Genomic DNA, 19,966 nt, shown 5'->3' with positions numbered 1-19,966 from the left:
TAATCCCAAAATAATTCTCTTTCGTTTTACAAAAACTGTGGATTGCGTCATAGACTGAAACAGTTTAGTCCAAACCTTGAACAGAATCGGTCACGAATAGCGTAAAAGTCAGGAATACGCTAAGAAAATAAACAACGTATTTTATCAGAGAAATATTTATCTCACAACTTGTGAATGAAATTTATTACATTCTTGTCTTATGTTCATCTTTTATAGGAGTAAAATGTTATTATTCCAATGGCTTGAATTATTCTATCAGTGATATCTATAGGTAGATATGCGAAACGTTAATTTATCAGATGATAACAGTCAATCAATATAGATATTACGTCTGAATCAGTGAACGCGATATATCTTGTGCAGAGTGAATTTTAAAAATACAAAAATTTACAATATTGTGATATTTAAAAAAAATGGTGGACTATAAAAACGGTCGGTCGAAAAATAGTTATAAAGTTAATGATTTGTCTAAAGTAGAATTCACGGGAGCTGGTAAAAAAAATGGAAAGAGTAGGTGAGTCCTATTTTAGCATTCTAATATAAGTAATCACACTATAACGATCGATTGCGATTGCCTGAATTTGTATAAAATAGTCCTAGAACTAACCCTTTTATTATGATGGTATGTGCGATGTCCAATCGCCACCCTAACACCCTCATTCATAGATCATCATCATCAGCCCATATACGTTCCCACTGCTGGGACACGGGCCTCCTATGAGGGTACAGGCCATAATCCACCGCGCTGGCCAAGTGCGTGTTGGCGGATGACACATGTCGTCGAACTTTTTTAATTCTTCGACATGTCGGTTTCCTCACGATGTTTTCCTTCACCGATCGAGCAGTGGTGATGTTACAACATGCGCAGATAAATTGAAAAATCAATTTAATTCCTGCGCGCTCGCCTGGTCTCGAACCCCGGACTTATCGATTCGAAGTCCGAGGTCTCACCACTGAGCCACCACTGCTCTTCATTCATTCATAGATAAAAGCTATAAAATACATAACCATTTAAATATTAACGTGCCAAGCGAGGCAATTTCTTATATTACAATCTAGCCACCAACCAAATTGATGACCATTGCGATGGAATTACGACAATCCATTAAAAACACATTTTATTCTAATTAATTACCTACCCATAATATTTATAAGCTGTAGATTCCAATTGAATACGTAATGACATTATTAACATTATAATTTTGAATGTCGATGATCGATTTATCTTCTGTTTTTATATACGACCCATACTTTGCGATGATTATTATCTATACATATAAAAATGAATCCCAAAATGTGTTGGTAAGCGCATAACTTGAGAACGGCTGAACCGATTTCGTTAATTCTTTTTTTATTATATTCCTTGAAGTACGAGGATGGTTCTTATGTAGAGAAAACGTACATATTATGTACCACGGGCGAAGCCGGGGCGGACTGCTAGTTTATTATAAATTATGAAATACTCGAGTATTTATGCAACATTTTAAAGCGACGTATGTGTACCTTCAATAATTTAATTGATAACATTTTATCAACAATATATTTTTTTATTTGAAGTAAAACAAGTAGTTTAAATACATTATAGGTAGTAACGTGATTATGTGTTTCAGAAAATTGTACACATCATAATGGCATGGAACATAATACAAAATACAATTTACGCTTTAATTTTGCAAGACGCAAGTTGACCTGCTAATTAATCACAAAGTAATAATATTGCGTAACATTTAAAAAATTAAAAAGAACTCGAATTTCCTACTTAAAGTAAAAATGGTAATAAATATTATTTTTTTAAATCTGTTTAATGCAGCAGCATCTACTTCATGGTTTCATTCACTTCATAAATAATATTCAGGGCATAATATCTTTGATCCCTGAAATTCGCTTGCTAAGAATGAACAATACTAAAATTGCCCTCATCTTCGCCCGAGTGATCAAAACAAACCAGTATTTTTTACCCTTGGGGCAGTATTTTTTTACAATCTTTTCTTAGTGAATGCCTCATGCCTGCACCAATGCACCATAGAGGCTATCTACTTAGTATCTGCATGTCAAACTTCAGCCCTATCGTTCCAGTAGTTTGGGCGTTAAACTGATAGAACATTCTGATGTATGTTTTATCTACACTTTTATTTACAGTACCACTGATTCAGAACCAGACCCACCACCGGAGGTACCCAGTATATCATTCATAACTCTCGTAAGTGTGCCAGTTTACCTACTGAATATTTCTTTATTATCGGTTTTTTTTTCATAATTATTCTTTGCAGTAATGATATCAATCTTTAATAACAATTCTAGAAATTGAAAGAAAATCAGTTATAATTCCACTAATATTTACTCTACAATACAGTACAATCATGTTTCCTTTTTTGACAGTTTCGCTTCGCATCGACCACGGATAAGATTTATATATTTTTTGGAATCCTATTTTCAATTATATCGGGTGCCATGACACCCATAAATACATTGCTCTTCTCTTCCTTGCTCCAAAGCATGGTTAACTTCGGTATATCAGTCATCCAAGGCCAACCAGACGGAGACACGTTCTTAGCGGCTGTTCAGAACTTTGCTATATGGAACAGCGTGGTTGGGGTTGTGTTAGTCATTCTGTCTTATGGTGCCACCGTAATGATGAATTATTCTGCATTTAATCAGGTAATATTTTGTTTAAAATATCACAATAAAAGCATCAACTAGATTCTTTAGGGTAGGTACAGCGTATTAACTGAGTAGTGAGTATTCTGTTTGATACCGTTTATATAGAGCCATTTTTAAACGTTAAATTCGAATAAAAATAATATATTAAATATTCATAAAAATGTTAGAAACTTAGAAAACGTTCTTTGAGAATACTAACTAAATAACTATAGTTAGGTATACCTCATATAACCAAATGTTTTCATACGTTAATAAATTTGCCATCTATCTCAATTGTGCCCCAATTGACTTTAATTTTCCTTGCGTAGTTAGCAAAGTAAGTATCAACTGCATGAAAGAAGATTCCACTGAGTAAATAAGATAATTAATACGAACTTTACATCAAATGACTCAGTATCAATTTTCAGGTATATAAAATACGACAAGAATATTTAAAAGCAGCCCTAAACCAAGACTTTGAATACTTTGATACACATCAAACAGGTGACTTTGCATCTAAAATGACAGAGTAAGTAAAAACGTAGAAGAACCTTCGAAATACATTTACAAGAGTAGGTATGAAGGAATAGAAAAAATGTCTGAGAAGAAACATACTAAGGTATATTTTATATAATCAATAATCGTTATTATTTGATTTTATGTTTTAGTGATGTCGTGAAGTTGGAAGACGGAATTGGAGAGAAATTAGGGACATTCATTTATTATCAAGCAGCATTCGTTAGTTCGATAATAATGGCTTTAGTGAAGGGGTGGAAACTGGCTCTTTTATGTTTGGTTTCGTTCCCCGTTACCTTGACCTTAGTGGGGGCTGCTGGAATAGTAAGTCCCTATGGTTGTCTATAATTATTTACGACATATGTACTAAGTAGCATTATCAAAATTTTGCATTTCTCTAGAGGAAAATTTATTATACAAAAATAGTTACTTACCCATGCTGTCTTTGATTTATTATTTTGAAATTTCTCATGTGTATCATACACTACTAGCGGTCCGCCCCGGCTTCGCCCGTGGAACATATTTCGCAATAAAAGGTAGGCCTATGTTCTTTCTCAGGGTCTAAAGATTGTCTGTGCCAAATTTCATCAAAATCGGTCCAGAAGTTTATGCGTGAAAGCCATAGGTACATACATACATAATTACAAACCTTTCCTCTTTATAATATTAGTATAGATATAGATAAGCAAAGTCTTAATAATGAGTATTCATTTGTTATCATTTACAATTAGCTACAACTCCTTATTTATAATTATCTAGAAAGTTACTTATGTAAAGTGTACTTCAGGTAGCGTCGAAGCTATCTAAGAAAGAGGCAGTGGCGGCCGGGAAAGCTGGCGCCATTGCTGAAGAGGTTATATCCGCCGTACGAACTGTGTATGCGTTTAGCGGACAGCCCAAAGAAATCGAGCGATACGATAAAAATCTAATTGAGGTCAGGAAAATTAACATCAAAAAAGGTAAATTTAAAAATTATTTAAGAGGAAGTTACTTATACCTATGTGTAGTTATTGATTGAATGATAAGAAAATTATAATAAAAGTTTTATCAATTTTTAATTGTCACGCAACCAACACGCAACGAGATAATAATATAAGTATTATTATCTATGAATTTTATTTTTTACTATATTGAAAATATATTAAATTAAGTTTTTCTTTTGAAAAAACAACACAATATCATCACGATGATTTGATATTTTTAAATTTTGCTACCTATAAAGTTTCGTTAATGAATGATTATCTCACAAAATATTTCATATTATATTGTTATCAGGAGTAATAGTACTGTATATCCTATTGCATGAAAAGATAATATATAGGTATAATAATATTTTCATGAGCCAAGGAGTGTCACAATATTAAGCGCCTAAGTACTTGAACTGGAAATAATCTTTTTAATATCTTTATGGATATTAAATTAATGTTGAGTAGGTACATGCAAACGAGGACATGATAAAAATTAATTTTAGACTTGTCAAAAAAAAGTTTAATTTTATTAATTGTATAAAAATTAAAAACATTTTATTATAACATCAAATATATTGTTAAATTAGTTTTGCAACGATTTCTATTGCATAAAAGTATATCAAAGCTTTACACAATACCTATTTAGGTATAATTTTCTGTATCAATATTTTTTAAAATCTTTACAATTTTTAAAATATTTTTTCTCCAATAGGATTTTTCAATGGAACGGCGATGGGAACATTGTTCTTCTGTATATTTAGTTCGTATGCTATGTCTTTCTGGTTCGGATATTCCTTCATGGTGAATGAGCCAGAAAACTACGACGTAGACACGATGGTTGCTGTAAGTGCAAAAAGTAACCTTTGTACCTTTTGTACCTTTATCTTTTGATTTTCAATTTATTTATCTGTAATTATTATAAATATATTTTTTTCCAATGGAAATTGAAGTTAAGAGAACCAACTTTTGGAGCTCATGTAAAGGAATAAGAAAATGAAATAAATTTATTAATTAAAATCATTTTAAAATTATATTCAATAAAAAATACAAAGTAACTTAAAATATATACTTGCTTATCAAAACCTATCCGTTCTCGATAGTTATTTTTTATTATATTTCTAGCGCATCCAAAATGCATTATAATTCAAAAAAATCATAAAAATTTCCAGGTATTCTTTGGTGTAATGATGGGTTCAGCTAACTTCGGAATCTCCTCAACTCTGATGGAAGTATTTGGTGTAGCTCGAGGGGCTGGTGCTCAGATCTTCAATCTGATTGACAATGTGCCATACATCAACCCATTGTTGAACCGTGGAACAGTACCACAGACTATAGAAGGAGATATTGAGCTTAAAGATGTCGTATTCCACTATCCCTCAAGACCTGATGTACCGGTAAGTGACTGATTTCGTACTTAAAATAATTCAATTAAAAAGTAACTACTAAAATACAAAAATCTGAGGGACACTTCGAATGGAACGGAGTTCTGAGAGAGAGAGACAGAGACAGACAGAGAAACATGCGCACACGGCATGGCTTAAAAAAAAGCAAAAAGTGTCGTTACAACTTTTCGTCTAATTTTTTTCTGTCTAGACCATTGGTCTAGACTCTAGGCCCACTTTCGCAACACGGGATTAGGAACTTCGTTCCAAAAAATTATATGTAAGGATAATACGTTGATACAGCTTTTATGCTGTAAAGCAAAAGAAGTCTATTATAATATGATAAAAATTATTATCAAATGTCAAAATGAATCAATTAGTTAATTGTTTTTTATCATTGGTATTGTGGTATTAGATTGGTTGATTCATTAATGAAATGTCGATAAAAACAATCATGGAAATTAGAAGATATTTATCAAAAGAAGCTTTTTCCACACATGAAATATTAAGTTCATGTCGGTATGAATAATTATTTTTTATCTACGATCTTTTTAGCATAGCATCTTTTTAGCACTCCACAGGTCTATTCCGTCTACAATCTCTTTGGAAAGTAATTTCTACTCTATTTATTTTATCAGTGAACACCAATTGAGTATGATACATTTTTAATTTATAAAAAATAATCATTATAATTATATCTAGTTTATCTACTATTGATAACATTCTTACGTAGATTATTATGAAAGTGATCGAAAATTTCAATGAGAACGCCTTTAGTACACCGACGCGTTCGCGTGCGGCAGCGAATCTCTGCGAAACTACAGCGTAGCGAAATATCAGCGAAACGTTAGTACACAACAATGTTTCGCAACTTTTTCGCATTGATATGCCATTGTCATTTTTGACGACTGCAGGTGCAGACGTAATTTCAGAATTTCATCTCAGTCAATGTCATTTTTAGCAACTGGTGACACATATACAACAATATATTTTTCTTATCGTTTGGGTGAATGCACCGTTTCAAAGATAGTAGCTCAAGTATGCGAACAAATTTGGAAAATACTACAGCCAGAGTACATCCCGGTTCCTTCTACTAAAACATGATTGGAAATAGCTGAAGCATTTCAAACAATATGGGGTTTTCCTAATTGCCTCGGGAGTATTGACGGCAAGCATATTGTTATTAAATGTCCACCTAACAGCGGCTCATTGTTCTATTGCTATAAAAAACGATTTTCTACTGTGTTATTGGCAATAGTTGATCCACATTACAAATTTACTTACATAGATGTAGGATCATAATTATGGTAAAGATTTCGATACTACAATATTTGAGAACTCATCATTTTATCAGCTTTTAAAAAGTGGACGGTATCTGAATTTGCCAGCTCCAAAACCTTTGCCAGGTTTCAAACAGACTACACCACATGTATTCATTGAAGATTTAAATTAGAAACCTTTCTAATGAGACAAGAGACGCAGCAATGAATGACAATGATAAAAAAAGATTTAATAAATCATTAAGTAGGGCACGAGTAAAATGTGCGTTTGGCATTTTAGCACAAAAATTTAGAATATTCTTGAGGCCCTTTGAAACAGATTTGAATAATACTATTAAAATTGTTAAAGCTGCAGTATACACATACGAAAATAAACAATTTTCGGACACTTTAGGAGCATTCGTACCAATGCATGCCAATAGACATAGGGCAGACTTAGCAGCGCTTAATGTTCGATCACAATTTGTAAATTATTTCAAAGAAAATTAAAAACATAAAATGTATGAAATATAAACAATAAATTTTTTACCATCTATCAGAGTCTTTTCTTGAAGTTTTCTCCATGCTACCTCTTTTTTGTACCTACGTATTTTTATAATCTGCGTGTCCAATTGCGTATAATACGGGATAATCTCGAATAGAATGCAAAAATAATTCAGTATTTTCGGCATCCATGGCCAATGATATTTTAATACTCACAAATCACAATATAGTATATAAATAAACAAATAGTTGCCATGGCAATTGGCATTTTGGCACGTTGGTGGCGTATCTAGGTACCTCTTGTCTATATCTATACATATAATAAATCTGTAGAAGGGTCAATTCTGTACATTGAAAATATTGAAAAAATAAATAGCAGGGGGTGTTACTGGATCGATACCTACCAAACCCAAATATGTGATTAAAAAAATTTTTGTCTGTCTGTCTGTCTGTCTGTCTGTATGTGAAGGCATCACGTGAAAACTAGCGGTTCGATTTCGATGAAACTTGGTATAATTATACCTTATTATCCTGGGCGTAAAATAGGATACTTTTTATCCTGGAAAAATACGTCAATCGTCGTCAATCTTCATTTTTCAGTTTTATCCATAGACGTTGTTCCGTAGAACCGCGAACACACGTTGCGTATTATTATAGGCCTAGCCGTATTTGGGAATTGGGTCCAATAGATATTTATAAGATGTTATTGTCAGAGGTATTCAAAATGGATAAATAAACCATCCACGCGAAGACCGACATCCGCGCGGACGGAGTCGCGGGCGGAAGCTAGTATATATTATTTCTATATCACTTCTATATAATATCATTGTCCATGGACGCGAAAATCTGTCCTCACCGACAGAATGCGAGCGGACGCTATGCGATGCGAAACTCACGCGAAACTTCACTAGCGAAACTTATGCGTCTGTGTAATGGCCATTTCGCAGTTCCTTGCGAAACAATACTGACAAGGACGCAACTATTTCATCTATCTATGTGCTAGAGTGAGACATATCATATGCGAAAACCTTCCATACTACTGACAGATTTTTCGTTTTTTCGCTGCCGCTCGCGAATGCGTCGGTGTACCAAAAAGGCGTAGTACACAGCAATGTTTTCGCAACTGTTTCGCAATGCGTCTGTGTAATGGCCATTTCGCAGTTCCTTGCGAAACTATACTGACAAGGACGCAACTATTTCATCTATCTATGTGCTAGAGTGAGACATATCATATGCGAAATCCTGCCATAGTACTGACAGATTTTTCGATGTTTCGCTGCCGCACGCGAACGCGTCGGTGTACTAAAGGCGTTACTAGCAAATTTCTAAATTCCAAGAATACACTACCTACCTATGAGTACCTAGTACCTACTATGAATAAATTTATTACCTAACTGAAACCTACCACAAGTCGCGTGGGTAGCTGAAATTTCATACAAAGACTTTTTGTTTGGTGTGGCTGTTTCACACCAAATTAATTTAATTTCACGAATTTCATCATCATCATGAGCTTCATTCAATAATTTATTATTTGTATAACCTTTATTAAACTAGTATAATAATAACGTCGCTTATATCTTATTTTACTAATCTATAAACTTGAAAGTTTGTGAGGATGGATGGACATCCTTCCTCACAATCAATCAATACTTACACAATATGTATCTATGTATGTTCGGTCCTCTTTCAAGCGTAGAGAACTGAACAGATTTTGAATTTACTTGGCTATAGAAATAGTTTCGTTCGCGGGTGTAACCGAGTGGCACAGTTAGTAGCGAAAATAAAAGAATACATGTAAAAAAATCTATAAAAGCCGCCCAAATTTCATCCATCCCTAAAATATTATTACTACTTCATGAGTCACCCTTATTTATGATGGTTGCGTCCATGGGCGTAGCCACGGTGGGGCAGGGTGGGGCGCTTGCCCCACTCTAGCTTTGACCTGGAAGGTAGGTAGATACCTAACCAAATTTAAAAATTGAAGTACCTACTAACTACTAAGCTTAATATCCGTAAGAAAATTCACACTCGATTCTCAAAATGCGAAATGCGACCTTTATAATTAGTATTATTTACCTCTAAATTGACTGACTAACAACTAACAAGTGTCGTACGCCCAGCGACCAAACGGCTGAAGATTTTTGGATCTATTTCGTGGTGTGGTAGGTGAACAATAAGGTGTTTTGAATAAGAATAATTCGAATAACGAATTACACATGAAAAAAGAAAATAGCTGAGGCTTCTATGTTACATGAACTGTAAGAAAAATGAGTATAGTACCACAATTAGTTACCCCACTAACTTATCCAATTTCACTTTTGTTGTGTTACACGTTCTACAACTCAGTACTCACTGATACTTTTTACTTTACACTTTTTTTTTCTAGTGCCTACACTAGAAAAAATGCATTCGCGAATGCCATCGCAAATGCCTTCGCAAATGCCTTCGCGAATGCTTTCGCGAATGCCATCGCGAATGCCTTCGCGAATGCTTTCGCGAATGCCATCGCGAATGCCTTCGCAAATGCCTTCGCGAGTGCCTTCGCGAATGCCTTCGCGAATGCCATCGCGAATGCCTTCACAAATGCCTTCGCAAATGCCTTCGCGAGTGCCTTCGCGAATGCCTTCGCAAATGCCTTCGCGAGTGCCTTCGCGAATGCCTTCGCGAATGCCATCGCGAATGCCTTCACAAATGCCTTCGCAAATGCCTTCGCGATTGCCTTCACGAATGCCTTCGCAAATGTCTTCGCAAATGCCTTCGCAAATGCCTTAGCAAATGCCTTCGCAAATGCCTTCGCAAATGCCTTCGCGAGTGCCTTCGCGAATGCCTTCGCAAATGCCTTCGCAAATGCCTTCGCCAATGCCTTCGCGAATGCCTTCGCAAATGCCTTCGCGAATGCCTTCGCGAATGCCTTCGCAAATGCCTTCGCAAATGCCGGCGGTACGGCCGCCGGCATTTGAAGACCTGGATATAACTTTGGGTACATATTTGGTACATACAGTTGCTAGTTACATATTATTTTTTATTGTTGCCCCACCCCATGGTTGCGTCATCTATAAAGGCTAGCCCGTTGTAACAAAATATAAAAATAGCATAACCTAAGTAGGTAGGTACCTACTTGTTAAATACTTATAATAATTCATAGACCATAACGTTTGTTTTGGTATATTATGCTTTGCTATGCTCCAATTTCATCTGTTCCGTAGACTCAAAAAGTACTTAAACCTACTAATAATTATTATTATCAATATTTCAGGTGTTAAAAGGAGTTTCATTAAAAGTAAAACGTGGTCAGTCAGTGGCTCTGGTAGGTCACTCAGGCTGTGGCAAGTCTACTATCATCCAACTCATATCGAGATACTATGATACCGTTGATGGAAGTGTGAGTATATTATTAATTATTATTCAAAATTTTGTTTGTACATATACATTAATGTTTTAAATACAAATAATTTCGTACATTAAGTATCTTGCGGGTCTTTTCAGTATTTACCTATAATTAGCTAGAAGGATAATAAATATTTTTTTTTGGGATAGCAAAAAATATTCATACGCGTTCATTAGATTCAATAATATGCTGATTCAGTATTGCTATCTAACTGCTTTGAATATTGACAAAATAATATGATACCGTATATTTTAACCTAAATTGCAATCAGTCGTAAATTATAACGTACCTAACATGATTTTGTTTAAGGATATTGAACATGAGTCGCATTTCGTTAATTTCATGCCCAAAGACTAACTAGTTAAAAACTAAATGTTAGGTGCATATTTAATTTGCAAATTATAATGTAGAAGAGCAAAACCTGTTATAAATTATCAATACAACAAATTTTTAAGTGAAATTCGCGGCAAAGAGATAACAAATTAAAATGTATTTACATTATAAGGTAAAAGCACCTAATACGGAGGTATTTCGCAACATTTGAAAGTAAGTATCAAAAATAAGCATTTGTAAGTATTTGTAAAGGTGCCAAACCACTTTATCGTTAAAAGTGGAACTTAAATTTTGTATTGCTGTTGAGTCTATGTTTATTTTCATAATATTTCTTATTTTAAAAAAATATTTAAATAGTCATGTCGATTTTCCCTAATACGGAGGTATGATTTTGGTCAGAGCCTAATACTGCGGTAGGCGGCTCCTAATACGGAGGGTCAGATATTATATACATTGAAGTTCCGTACAAATAATATTTGTTAAATAATAGGAATGTGTTAGTAAAGTAAATTGTAAGTTTTTTATTCATTAACCATTGGTTTGATTACGTTGATTCACTTTTAATGTGTTTCATTTATGCTTTTAGTTTTATCGGAAAAAAAACACGCATATCAAATAAGAATCCACAAAAAAAGACACAAAACTTCTTATTTATTTACGCAACCCTAAATCTGGTAATTTTAAGTTCTATGAAATAGGGCCGTAATAGGAGATCATATATAACCTAATACAGAGTTACCTGGAAATATCTACCACCGTAATAGGAAAACTACTCGTGTTTTTAATAATCCTAATTCTGACCCATCAAAAATTCGATAAACAAGAGAATGTAAATGCTTAATCAAATGATAACAGTTTTTTGGCTCAGATGTGTAAAACTCAAATCAACAGTTATACAAAATAAATGATTTGTGATACATTAAAATACACCTTCCTATTTTTACCCCTTCTAAGAAACAAACATTTTGTACTCAACCATTTTCATATTTAACTGGATTTCTAATTAAGAAAACATACCGCAGAATATGGTTTCTAATTTATCAGATTAATAATTATTCCAACTAATCTTGGAATTAATTCAATAAGTAAATAAAATTAAAGTTATAAACAATTAAACATGCCCAGTATTTTTCCTATTTCGGAGTTATGCCACCGTATTAGGATTAATCTATAAAATTTGTATCGTATTACGGCGGTATTTTATTTCTTATTTTTTGGGTAGAAAATGACTTACAAATATGAAACAAGCTATTTAAATAGTGAGTGTAATAGTAGGAAAATGCAATAAACAATACATATACAAACTTGAACGGCTTTTTAATACGAAAAACTTAGTTTATAAATATTAGTGTACTTACTTTTGTTGTTTCGCGTTTGTATGGAAACACCTCTCATGTCGATGCCGTTACACAGATTGATTGATCTTGTTGTGTTGTCTATGTGCTATACTTGCAAACGTTAGTTAAGTCATGGAGTAATAAATTTGGAATAAATAGCTTACGTTTTGGTGTACTTAAAATTTATAAAACAGGAATAAAACTCGAAAAAAGAAATACCACCGTATTAGGAAGCGATTTTGACTACCGCCGTATTAGGAGCCTTTACCTTAGTTACGTGTTTGAAACGAAATATTAAACTAAATAATTTATTGGAACAAATGGTACTTAGGTACTTAGTTAACAAGTTGTTAAACAATATATATATTTTTGGTTTAGGTTCGTGTTGATGGAAACGATGTCCGCAACATTTCCGTCCGCTGGTTGCGTCAACAAATTGGTCTGGTGGGCCAGGAGCCTGTGTTGTTTAACACGACAGTCAAAGAAAACATTCGCTTTGGACGAGAAGACGCTACCGACCAGGAAATCGAGCATGCAGCAAAACAAGCAAACGCACATAACTTTATTATGAAACTACCCTCTGTAAGTTTTGGTTTCATTTACTGGATAAAACGGGGTTAATCTATAACAGAGAGAACCTTAATTAACGCATAATATGAATTATTTTTTTCGAGATATTTTCAAACTTTTTATATTTTAGGGTTACAACACACTAGTCGGCGAGCGCGGCGCGTCGCTGTCCGGCGGGCAGAAGCAGCGCATCGCGATCGCGCGCGCGCTCGTGCGCAACCCCCACATTCTGCTGCTGGACGAAGCGACCAGCGCACTCGACACATCCTCTGAGGCCAAAGTGCAACGAGCCCTCGATAAGGTGCGTGTTGTCCATAGCTCATTCATTAGAACCTGGGGTTTAGGGTTATGACACATATGATTGCGTCGGCCGCGGCGAGAAAGAGGCTAAAGATTTAAAAATATGTTGCTAAAGATTTTAAAAATAATATATAATAAAAAATATGTATTCTTTACAGGCCTCTGAAGGACGAACAACAATAGTAGTGGCGCATAGACTGACAACAATCAGAAATGTAGATAAGATATACGTTTTTAAAAGCGGCACTGTCATAGAGTGCGGTAACCATAAGGAGCTGATGGCGCAAAAGGGCCATTATTACGACATGGTCATGTTACAGAATTCTCCAGACTTGAATGAAACAGGTACTTGTTGATTCAGTTGCATCAGTCAGTAAATTAGCACAAAATGTTTTTCGATATTACATAATCAGTTAGTCATTTTATCCAAATATTCTTTGTAACGGTGTAAAAAGAATTTAACGCAAGTAAAGGTTTTATTAGTTTTGAAGATTAAGTTACAGATAACAGATAGAACAACATATACTCGTAGGAGTATAATATGTTGTTCTATCTGTATCCTACGAATAATCTACTACAAAAGGATCAAGGATGGTATTACTCTTAAACTTATAGGGTATCTACTATTACGTAATACGTTCTCTATTTTACTAACTTATAATAGGGCTTATATAGAGGTACCTTTTCATAACTTTCAGACCAGGATGGAAACGTTTTAAAGCGAACTGCTTCAATGGTCAGCGAGGCAGATGAAGACAACGAAATGGATAACAAAATGCAAGTAAGAAAGAATTTGATGGAATTAATGCATTACAGACTTGAAATATCTAATACATTTAAATTCACTTTTCACATTTTCTTGATTATTATAGCATAAATCGTAAAACCGACCAATTTTTATAGGTAGGTAGTAGGTACTAGGTACCTATTAATATAAATGTTTAATTTACTCCAGTCAAATGATACATTTTTTTATTGAGTCTGTTGACAATGCGACATTTTATTAGGTACTAACCGAATTAATATCTCGTAACGTTACGCATGTGTACACACGTACCTAAGAAGTGAAACTTCTTTATGACCTTATTTTTCAAAAATAATTTACTATATATGCAACTTTACAGAAATACGTCGAATCACGCGTGGTAGGGATAATAAAAAAATGGCGCGTAACGGAAAAATGTCACGCTTAATGAAAAAATGTCACACTAAATTTTTTTCCAACCCCGATAAGTACTAAGTTTTAAAACCCAATATAATAATAGGATAAAATCTTTTTTCCAGGAACCAGTTGTAGAAACAGTCGAACCGAACGTCACTTTCTGGGATGTTGTGAAACTGAATAAGCCTGAATGGAGGTCGATAACAGCTGCAAGTGCTGCTTCTGTACTGAGTGGTTTTGCTATGCCTCTACTCGGTGTTATACTGGGTGACTTTATTGGTGTAAGTATTCATTACCACTCTACTAGGCTCCGTAGGATGTTATGAAGATCAAAATTAAACAATACACAAAAATTTAACTGAATCCACGTCTTTTTACAACTGATATAATTATAACGACTACTCATGAGGTTGCGTTTGGTAGGAAGAAAAGTTTGTGCGTGTATAATTCCGAAAATTATCATACTTTCCTTAGGCCTCAACAATACTATTGTTATATTTTTTCTGTTTAATCTCCAAACATAAAAAAAACATCTTAAATACTTATAGCAATTATTTTTTGCAGGTTCTAGCCAATCCAGACGAGGATTACGTGAGATCAGAAGTGCGAAAATATGCTCTCATTTTTGTTGGCGTCGGCGTCGCATCTGGCATAGCTAATTTTATTACGGTACGTGAATGTAAACAGACAGAATATGGACATTATACCTAATTTGTACATTTGAAATCTTGAAAGTTGTAAATAATTGATAGAAACAAAAAAGGATGGACATTTTTATAGCTTTTACTGGAAATAGATCTTCAATGGTTCTTCAATTCTTAAATAGGTACCTTACAGATATCTGAATACAGTGAATTTATTTTTTTGTCTACCGTTTTAACTTTTAGGTATCAATGTACGCTGTAGCTGGAGAATACTTAACTCAGCGTTTACGAAAACTTATGTTTGAAAGGGTCCTTGATCAGGAAATAGCATTCTTTGACGACAAAAGCAATTCCACTGGAGCCCTGTGTGCTCGGCTTTCGGGAGAAGCAGCTGCGGTTCAAGGGGTAAAGCATTCATTTTTTTTATTCTGAATGTGGTTCTCATTGTCATTCTATCAACTCGGAATCCCATATAATAATATACAGCAGACACAATTGACTATAATTTTTAAATAATTCATAAATCAGACAGATCAAATATGCCACCAAACCAGCGATGAGGTGTTATCGATACTGTTTGATTGTGGTTTGAATATAAAATTAATAAATTTATTAATATTTTTTTCCAGGCAACAGGTCAAAGAATAGGCACGGTATTACAAGCTATAGGTACATTCAGTTTCGCTCTTGGTGTATCTTTGTTCTACGAATGGCGAATGGGTCTCGTAGCTTTAACGTTCGTACCACTTTTGGCCGCTGTACTCTACAAAGAGGGGAAAATAGTTAGCCAGCAATCGTTTGGTACTGCTAAAACTATGGAGGCGAGCTCTAAGGTAATTGTTGAAGTGAAACATCTTTCTATTTGGTTGGAAAAAAAATTTAGTGAAACATTTTTTCGTTACGCGTGACATTTTTCCGTTACGCGCCATCTTTTTCTTATCCCTACGACGCGTGATTGAATTGAAAGATGTAAACAACGTACGTGTTAAATATTCATCCAATTCATTCAATTCATCTATTTACTATTTGGTCTTCTTTGTAGAAGTTTTTTACTTTATTTCTATATAAATATAAGTTACTCTGGCGATTCAGTAGCGTTAGTAAAAGAAGAAAAATAATTATGTTTCAATTCAGCTTAGTTGCAGTTACTCACACTCATACTTTTCCAGCTTTAGTTACAGTTTCACTTACAGTCGCAATCACAGTTTATGTTATGGTTACAATTATAATTTGACTTACATGTAATAATTATTACAGTTTCAGTAACAGTTCCATCGCGGTTTTTAGTATGAGTTTTAACAATTTCAGTTAGACCTTACAATTATTATACCTACAGTTGCAGTCAGTGCTGGCGTTAGGGTGGGGGGGCAGAGGGGGCAATGGCCCAGGGCGACAAATTCTGGGGGGCGCCAAGGTCTGAAGTTGGTTAACCTAACACTTGATATTGCTTCCCTCAAGTGGGCGCCACAATATTTTCGCCCGGGGTGTCAGTGGCCCTCACGCCGACACTAGTTGCAGTTCCAGTTTCAATTTCATCGTAATTTTTAGTATAAGCACAGGTATAAGTTAAACTTGACTTCCAGATCGCCGTGGAAGCCGTGGCTAATGTGCGAACGGTAGCATCTCTGGGCCGGGAGCAACGCTTCCAGCAGGACTACGCAGCCCAACTCTTACCCGCGTTGCTGATCGCAAAGCGCGTCGCGCACTGGCGCGGTGTAGTATTCGGTCTCTCGAGAGGCCTGTTCAACTTTATATACGCCGCTTCTATGTACTATGGCGGCACGCTCATGGTGTATGACGGTGTGGAATATGGTGTTATATTGAAGTGAGTGTGGTTGATTTATTATAATTTGATTAAAAAGCATTGAATTTTACAAAAATAAGTGGTATAAACGTGGAATGGAATATTTTATACTAGAGGTCCACTTTGGCAACGCCCGTGGTACATATTGTAAAGCCTATACGGGGATCGTGTAAATATCCAAGGATAAAAGAATGTGTGAAAAGGTCCAGCAGTTCCCGATAAGCGTATTCAAAAAATCAAATTCTTCAGCTTGATATTATTAGTAGAGAAGTAACTATGGATTGTTTATTTCACTCGTAAATACTAATTCATTCACATTTTAGGGCTGCACAAGCACTGCTCATGGGTTCCGCATCAGCGACACAAGCGTTCGCTTTCGCGCCTAATTTCCAGAAAGGTATCAAAGCTGCACGACGTGTTATGGTCCTCTTGGACAGAGAATCTAAAGTCCGGGATCCACAAAAACCCGCTGTAGAAAACTTCGTAAGTATTAAGGCCAATAAATGATATCCTTAGAATTTTCATAAATAAAATAAAATTTTGCAAATATTAAGGCGCTTGAAACAAGTAGATAGAATTCTAGCAGAAATATTATTATCGAAACAGATCGCTGATCTTTCTTTTTTTTTCAGAGAGGCACTGGTGAAGCTAGCCTACAAAATGTCAGCTTTAGGTATCCAACGCGACCGCTCATAGAGGTCTTGAGTAGTTTGGATCTGGAAATAGAAAATGGAAAAACAGTGGCCTTAGTCGGAGCAAGTGGTTGCGGTAAAAGTACCATCATACAACTGTTGGAAAGATATTACGATCCTGACGAAGGCATTGTGGTATGTTGCTGTGTTCTTTAGTTTTTTTGCAAGCATAATACCTAATCTTATTATTATTCTCGTGACATATTTTAAGAGAAAAGGGATTTTGTTATATTTTTCGAGAAGTGTTCTTTTCCCTATTTCTGTTTTCAAAAAGTAAGTAACCCACACTTGGACATTTTCATGAGTTGCATATATTAAAATTTTCTAAAAGTACCGGTTCTACGGTGTTTCTTATAGCCTGTAACTATGGGTTAATTTATTGAACAAATTACATTCAATATTGTGATCGTTCTAATAATTGGAATATATAATTTTAGGCGCAAAACGGCATCCCTCTGCCGAAATTAAAGCTTGCCGATCTAAGACACACCATTGGATTTGTACAACAAGAACCAGTCTTATTTGATCGCACGATCGGAGAGAACATCGCATATGGAGACAATTCCCGGAATCCCAGTATGGACGAAGTAGTAGAAGCCGCTAAACAAGCGAATATACACAATTTCATTGTGTCGCTTCCTGCGGTGAGTGGCTATAGTTAAATATGTAAAATAATTTATTTGTCTTTCAAAAAACATTGTCATTAGTCGCAACATGGTCGCAACTTGATATTGATATTATTTTAATCACTAGTTACATAGTATAAAACAAAGTCGCTTTCTCTGTCCCTATGTCCCTTTGTATGCTTAAATCTTTAAAACTACGCAACGAGTGATTCCAGAGGAAGGTTTTAGTATATAATTTATTAGGTTTTAGACAACGCGGGCGAAGCCGCGGGCGGTAAGCTAGTAAGATATAAATGCGACACCGAAAAAAGAACAAAAGAAGGATTTAAAATAATTTCTAACTTAATCATTGCTGCGACTATAAAATATGAACTCTGTTCGACGATGTTCAGAGCTATTTGTATAGAAATTTTACATTAGCAAAAACCAAGGGCGGATGCATTCATATGAGAAATTTATCAGCAATAATATAACGCTGATAAACATTTTGCCATCTGTAGGTATATGACAATGAAATTTTATTTCAGGGTTACGACACCAATATTGGTTCTAAGGGAACCCAACTATCAGGTGGTCAAAAACAAAGAGTGGCCATCGCCAGAGCTTTAATTCGACGACCAAAGATGCTTCTATTGGACGAAGCTACAAGCGCTTTAGATACAGAGAGTGAGAAGGTAGGGTTTAGTTGCTTCAGATATAATTATCATTAAAATTCAATAACAAAAAATTAATATTGCAATTCAAGTCATATAACTATATGACTATGTTGCATGAAGGTGGCCTACTCATGAAGGATGATGAAGAAAGAGACACCTTTGCTTCAGACTGCTTTAAATCACCTAATAAACCATTTAACATTTGAAGTTAGTATATAAAGCAGAACATATTGACAAATTCGTAATTAAGTAATCATTTGATCATTTGCATAATGAATTTTCATAAGTATATATTTTGATTGTGAATAATTAAGTATTATACCCATTTATTATCCATTACGCGTCAATACAATGAGATAACATTGCCAATTTCAAGAATTTTAACTTAGATGAGTTTCTATTATTCTTAGGTGGTACAAGAAGCGCTGGACGCGGCGAAGGCGGGGCGCACGTGCGTGATGATCGCGCACCGGCTGAGCACCGTGCGCGACGCCGACCGCATCTGCGTGCTGCACGCCGGCCGCGTCGCCGAGAGCGGCTCGCACGACCACCTGCTCGCGCTCAAGGGACTCTACTACAATCTCAACCGACGAGGATACTCTTGATCGTTATTCAATGTTAGGACAATTCTTCTAGAATAGCAGCAACATCCGCCTTTTCAATTGTTAAAGCCGAGTTAGAGGAAGTTAGCAAATTATCTGATAAGTAGGCGCATTTATAGACATCATCTACTTACGATGATTGTATTATTGTCATTCAGAACTTTGAACATGACAAATACCAATTCAATGTGTTTAAATTGTTTGAGTCACTGTAGGTACTTAGTAATATAATAAGCAAAATATGTAGATAAGGTACTTATGTATATTTATTTATAGAAAAAAATATAAGAACCTTATTGTAACAGAAGCTTTTTATTTAGCATTAAATGCAATTTATAAATATTTTAAAGGCATTGAAAACATACTGGAGAGATACACTATAAATCCAGTATTCAATTGTTCACAAAGTTAATTAATATGAAATAAAATATAACCAATTTTTATTCCTTTACTGATTAAAAATACCTTTTAGATAGATCAGCTTCAATTTTTTCTTTCTAAAAACTATATGAAATGTTTATAAATTATTCAATTAATTTTTAGAATATAAGTGTAAATATAATTTTTTGATATCATGTACCAA

The 19,966-nt window shown here is 34.7% G+C and overlaps 1 protein-coding gene across 1 annotated transcript; it reads left to right on the top strand.

Moving 5' to 3' along the window:
* The first annotated feature begins 289 nt into the window (after positions 1-289).
* On the top strand, positions 290-19,957 carry LOC123696364 (ATP-dependent translocase ABCB1-like). The gene is made up of 23 exons (XM_045642495.1): positions 290-514; positions 2,140-2,200; positions 2,380-2,658; positions 3,069-3,169; positions 3,309-3,480; positions 3,944-4,115; positions 4,837-4,967; positions 5,294-5,518; positions 10,526-10,651; positions 12,706-12,909; positions 13,028-13,198; positions 13,356-13,542; positions 13,896-13,978; positions 14,482-14,640; positions 14,924-15,028; positions 15,247-15,408; positions 15,633-15,836; positions 16,587-16,828; positions 17,131-17,290; positions 17,440-17,634; positions 17,937-18,143; positions 18,653-18,799; positions 19,192-19,957. The coding sequence occupies exons 1-23, from the start codon at positions 414-416 to the stop codon at positions 19,384-19,386; spliced, it is 3,789 nt and encodes a 1,262-aa protein (XP_045498451.1). The 5' UTR covers positions 290-413; the 3' UTR covers positions 19,387-19,957.
* The last annotated feature ends 9 nt before the right edge of the window (positions 19,958-19,966 follow it).

Source organism: Colias croceus, chromosome 12 (assembly GCF_905220415.1).
Source record: "Colias croceus chromosome 12, ilColCroc2.1".
NCBI lineage: Eukaryota > Metazoa > Arthropoda > Insecta > Lepidoptera > Pieridae > Colias > Colias croceus.
The sequence above is the reverse complement of the archived record's forward strand: the minus strand, read 5'-3'. Positions and strand labels throughout refer to the sequence as shown.

What these genes read in the sequence shown, in the direction of transcription:
- LOC123696364 (XM_045642495.1), top strand. Translation starts at nt 414, where the DNA reads ATGGTGGACTATAAAAACGGTCGGTCGAAAAATAGTTATAAAGTTAAT. An exon ending in TTATTATGAAACTACCCTCT is followed by an intron (nt 12,910 to 13,027) that starts GTAAGTTTTGGT and finishes TTTATATTTTAG; the next exon opens with GGTTACAACACACTAGTCGG. An exon ending in AAGCAGCTGCGGTTCAAGGG is followed by an intron (nt 15,409 to 15,632) that starts GTAAAGCATTCA and finishes ATTTTTTTCCAG; the next exon opens with GCAACAGGTCAAAGAATAGG.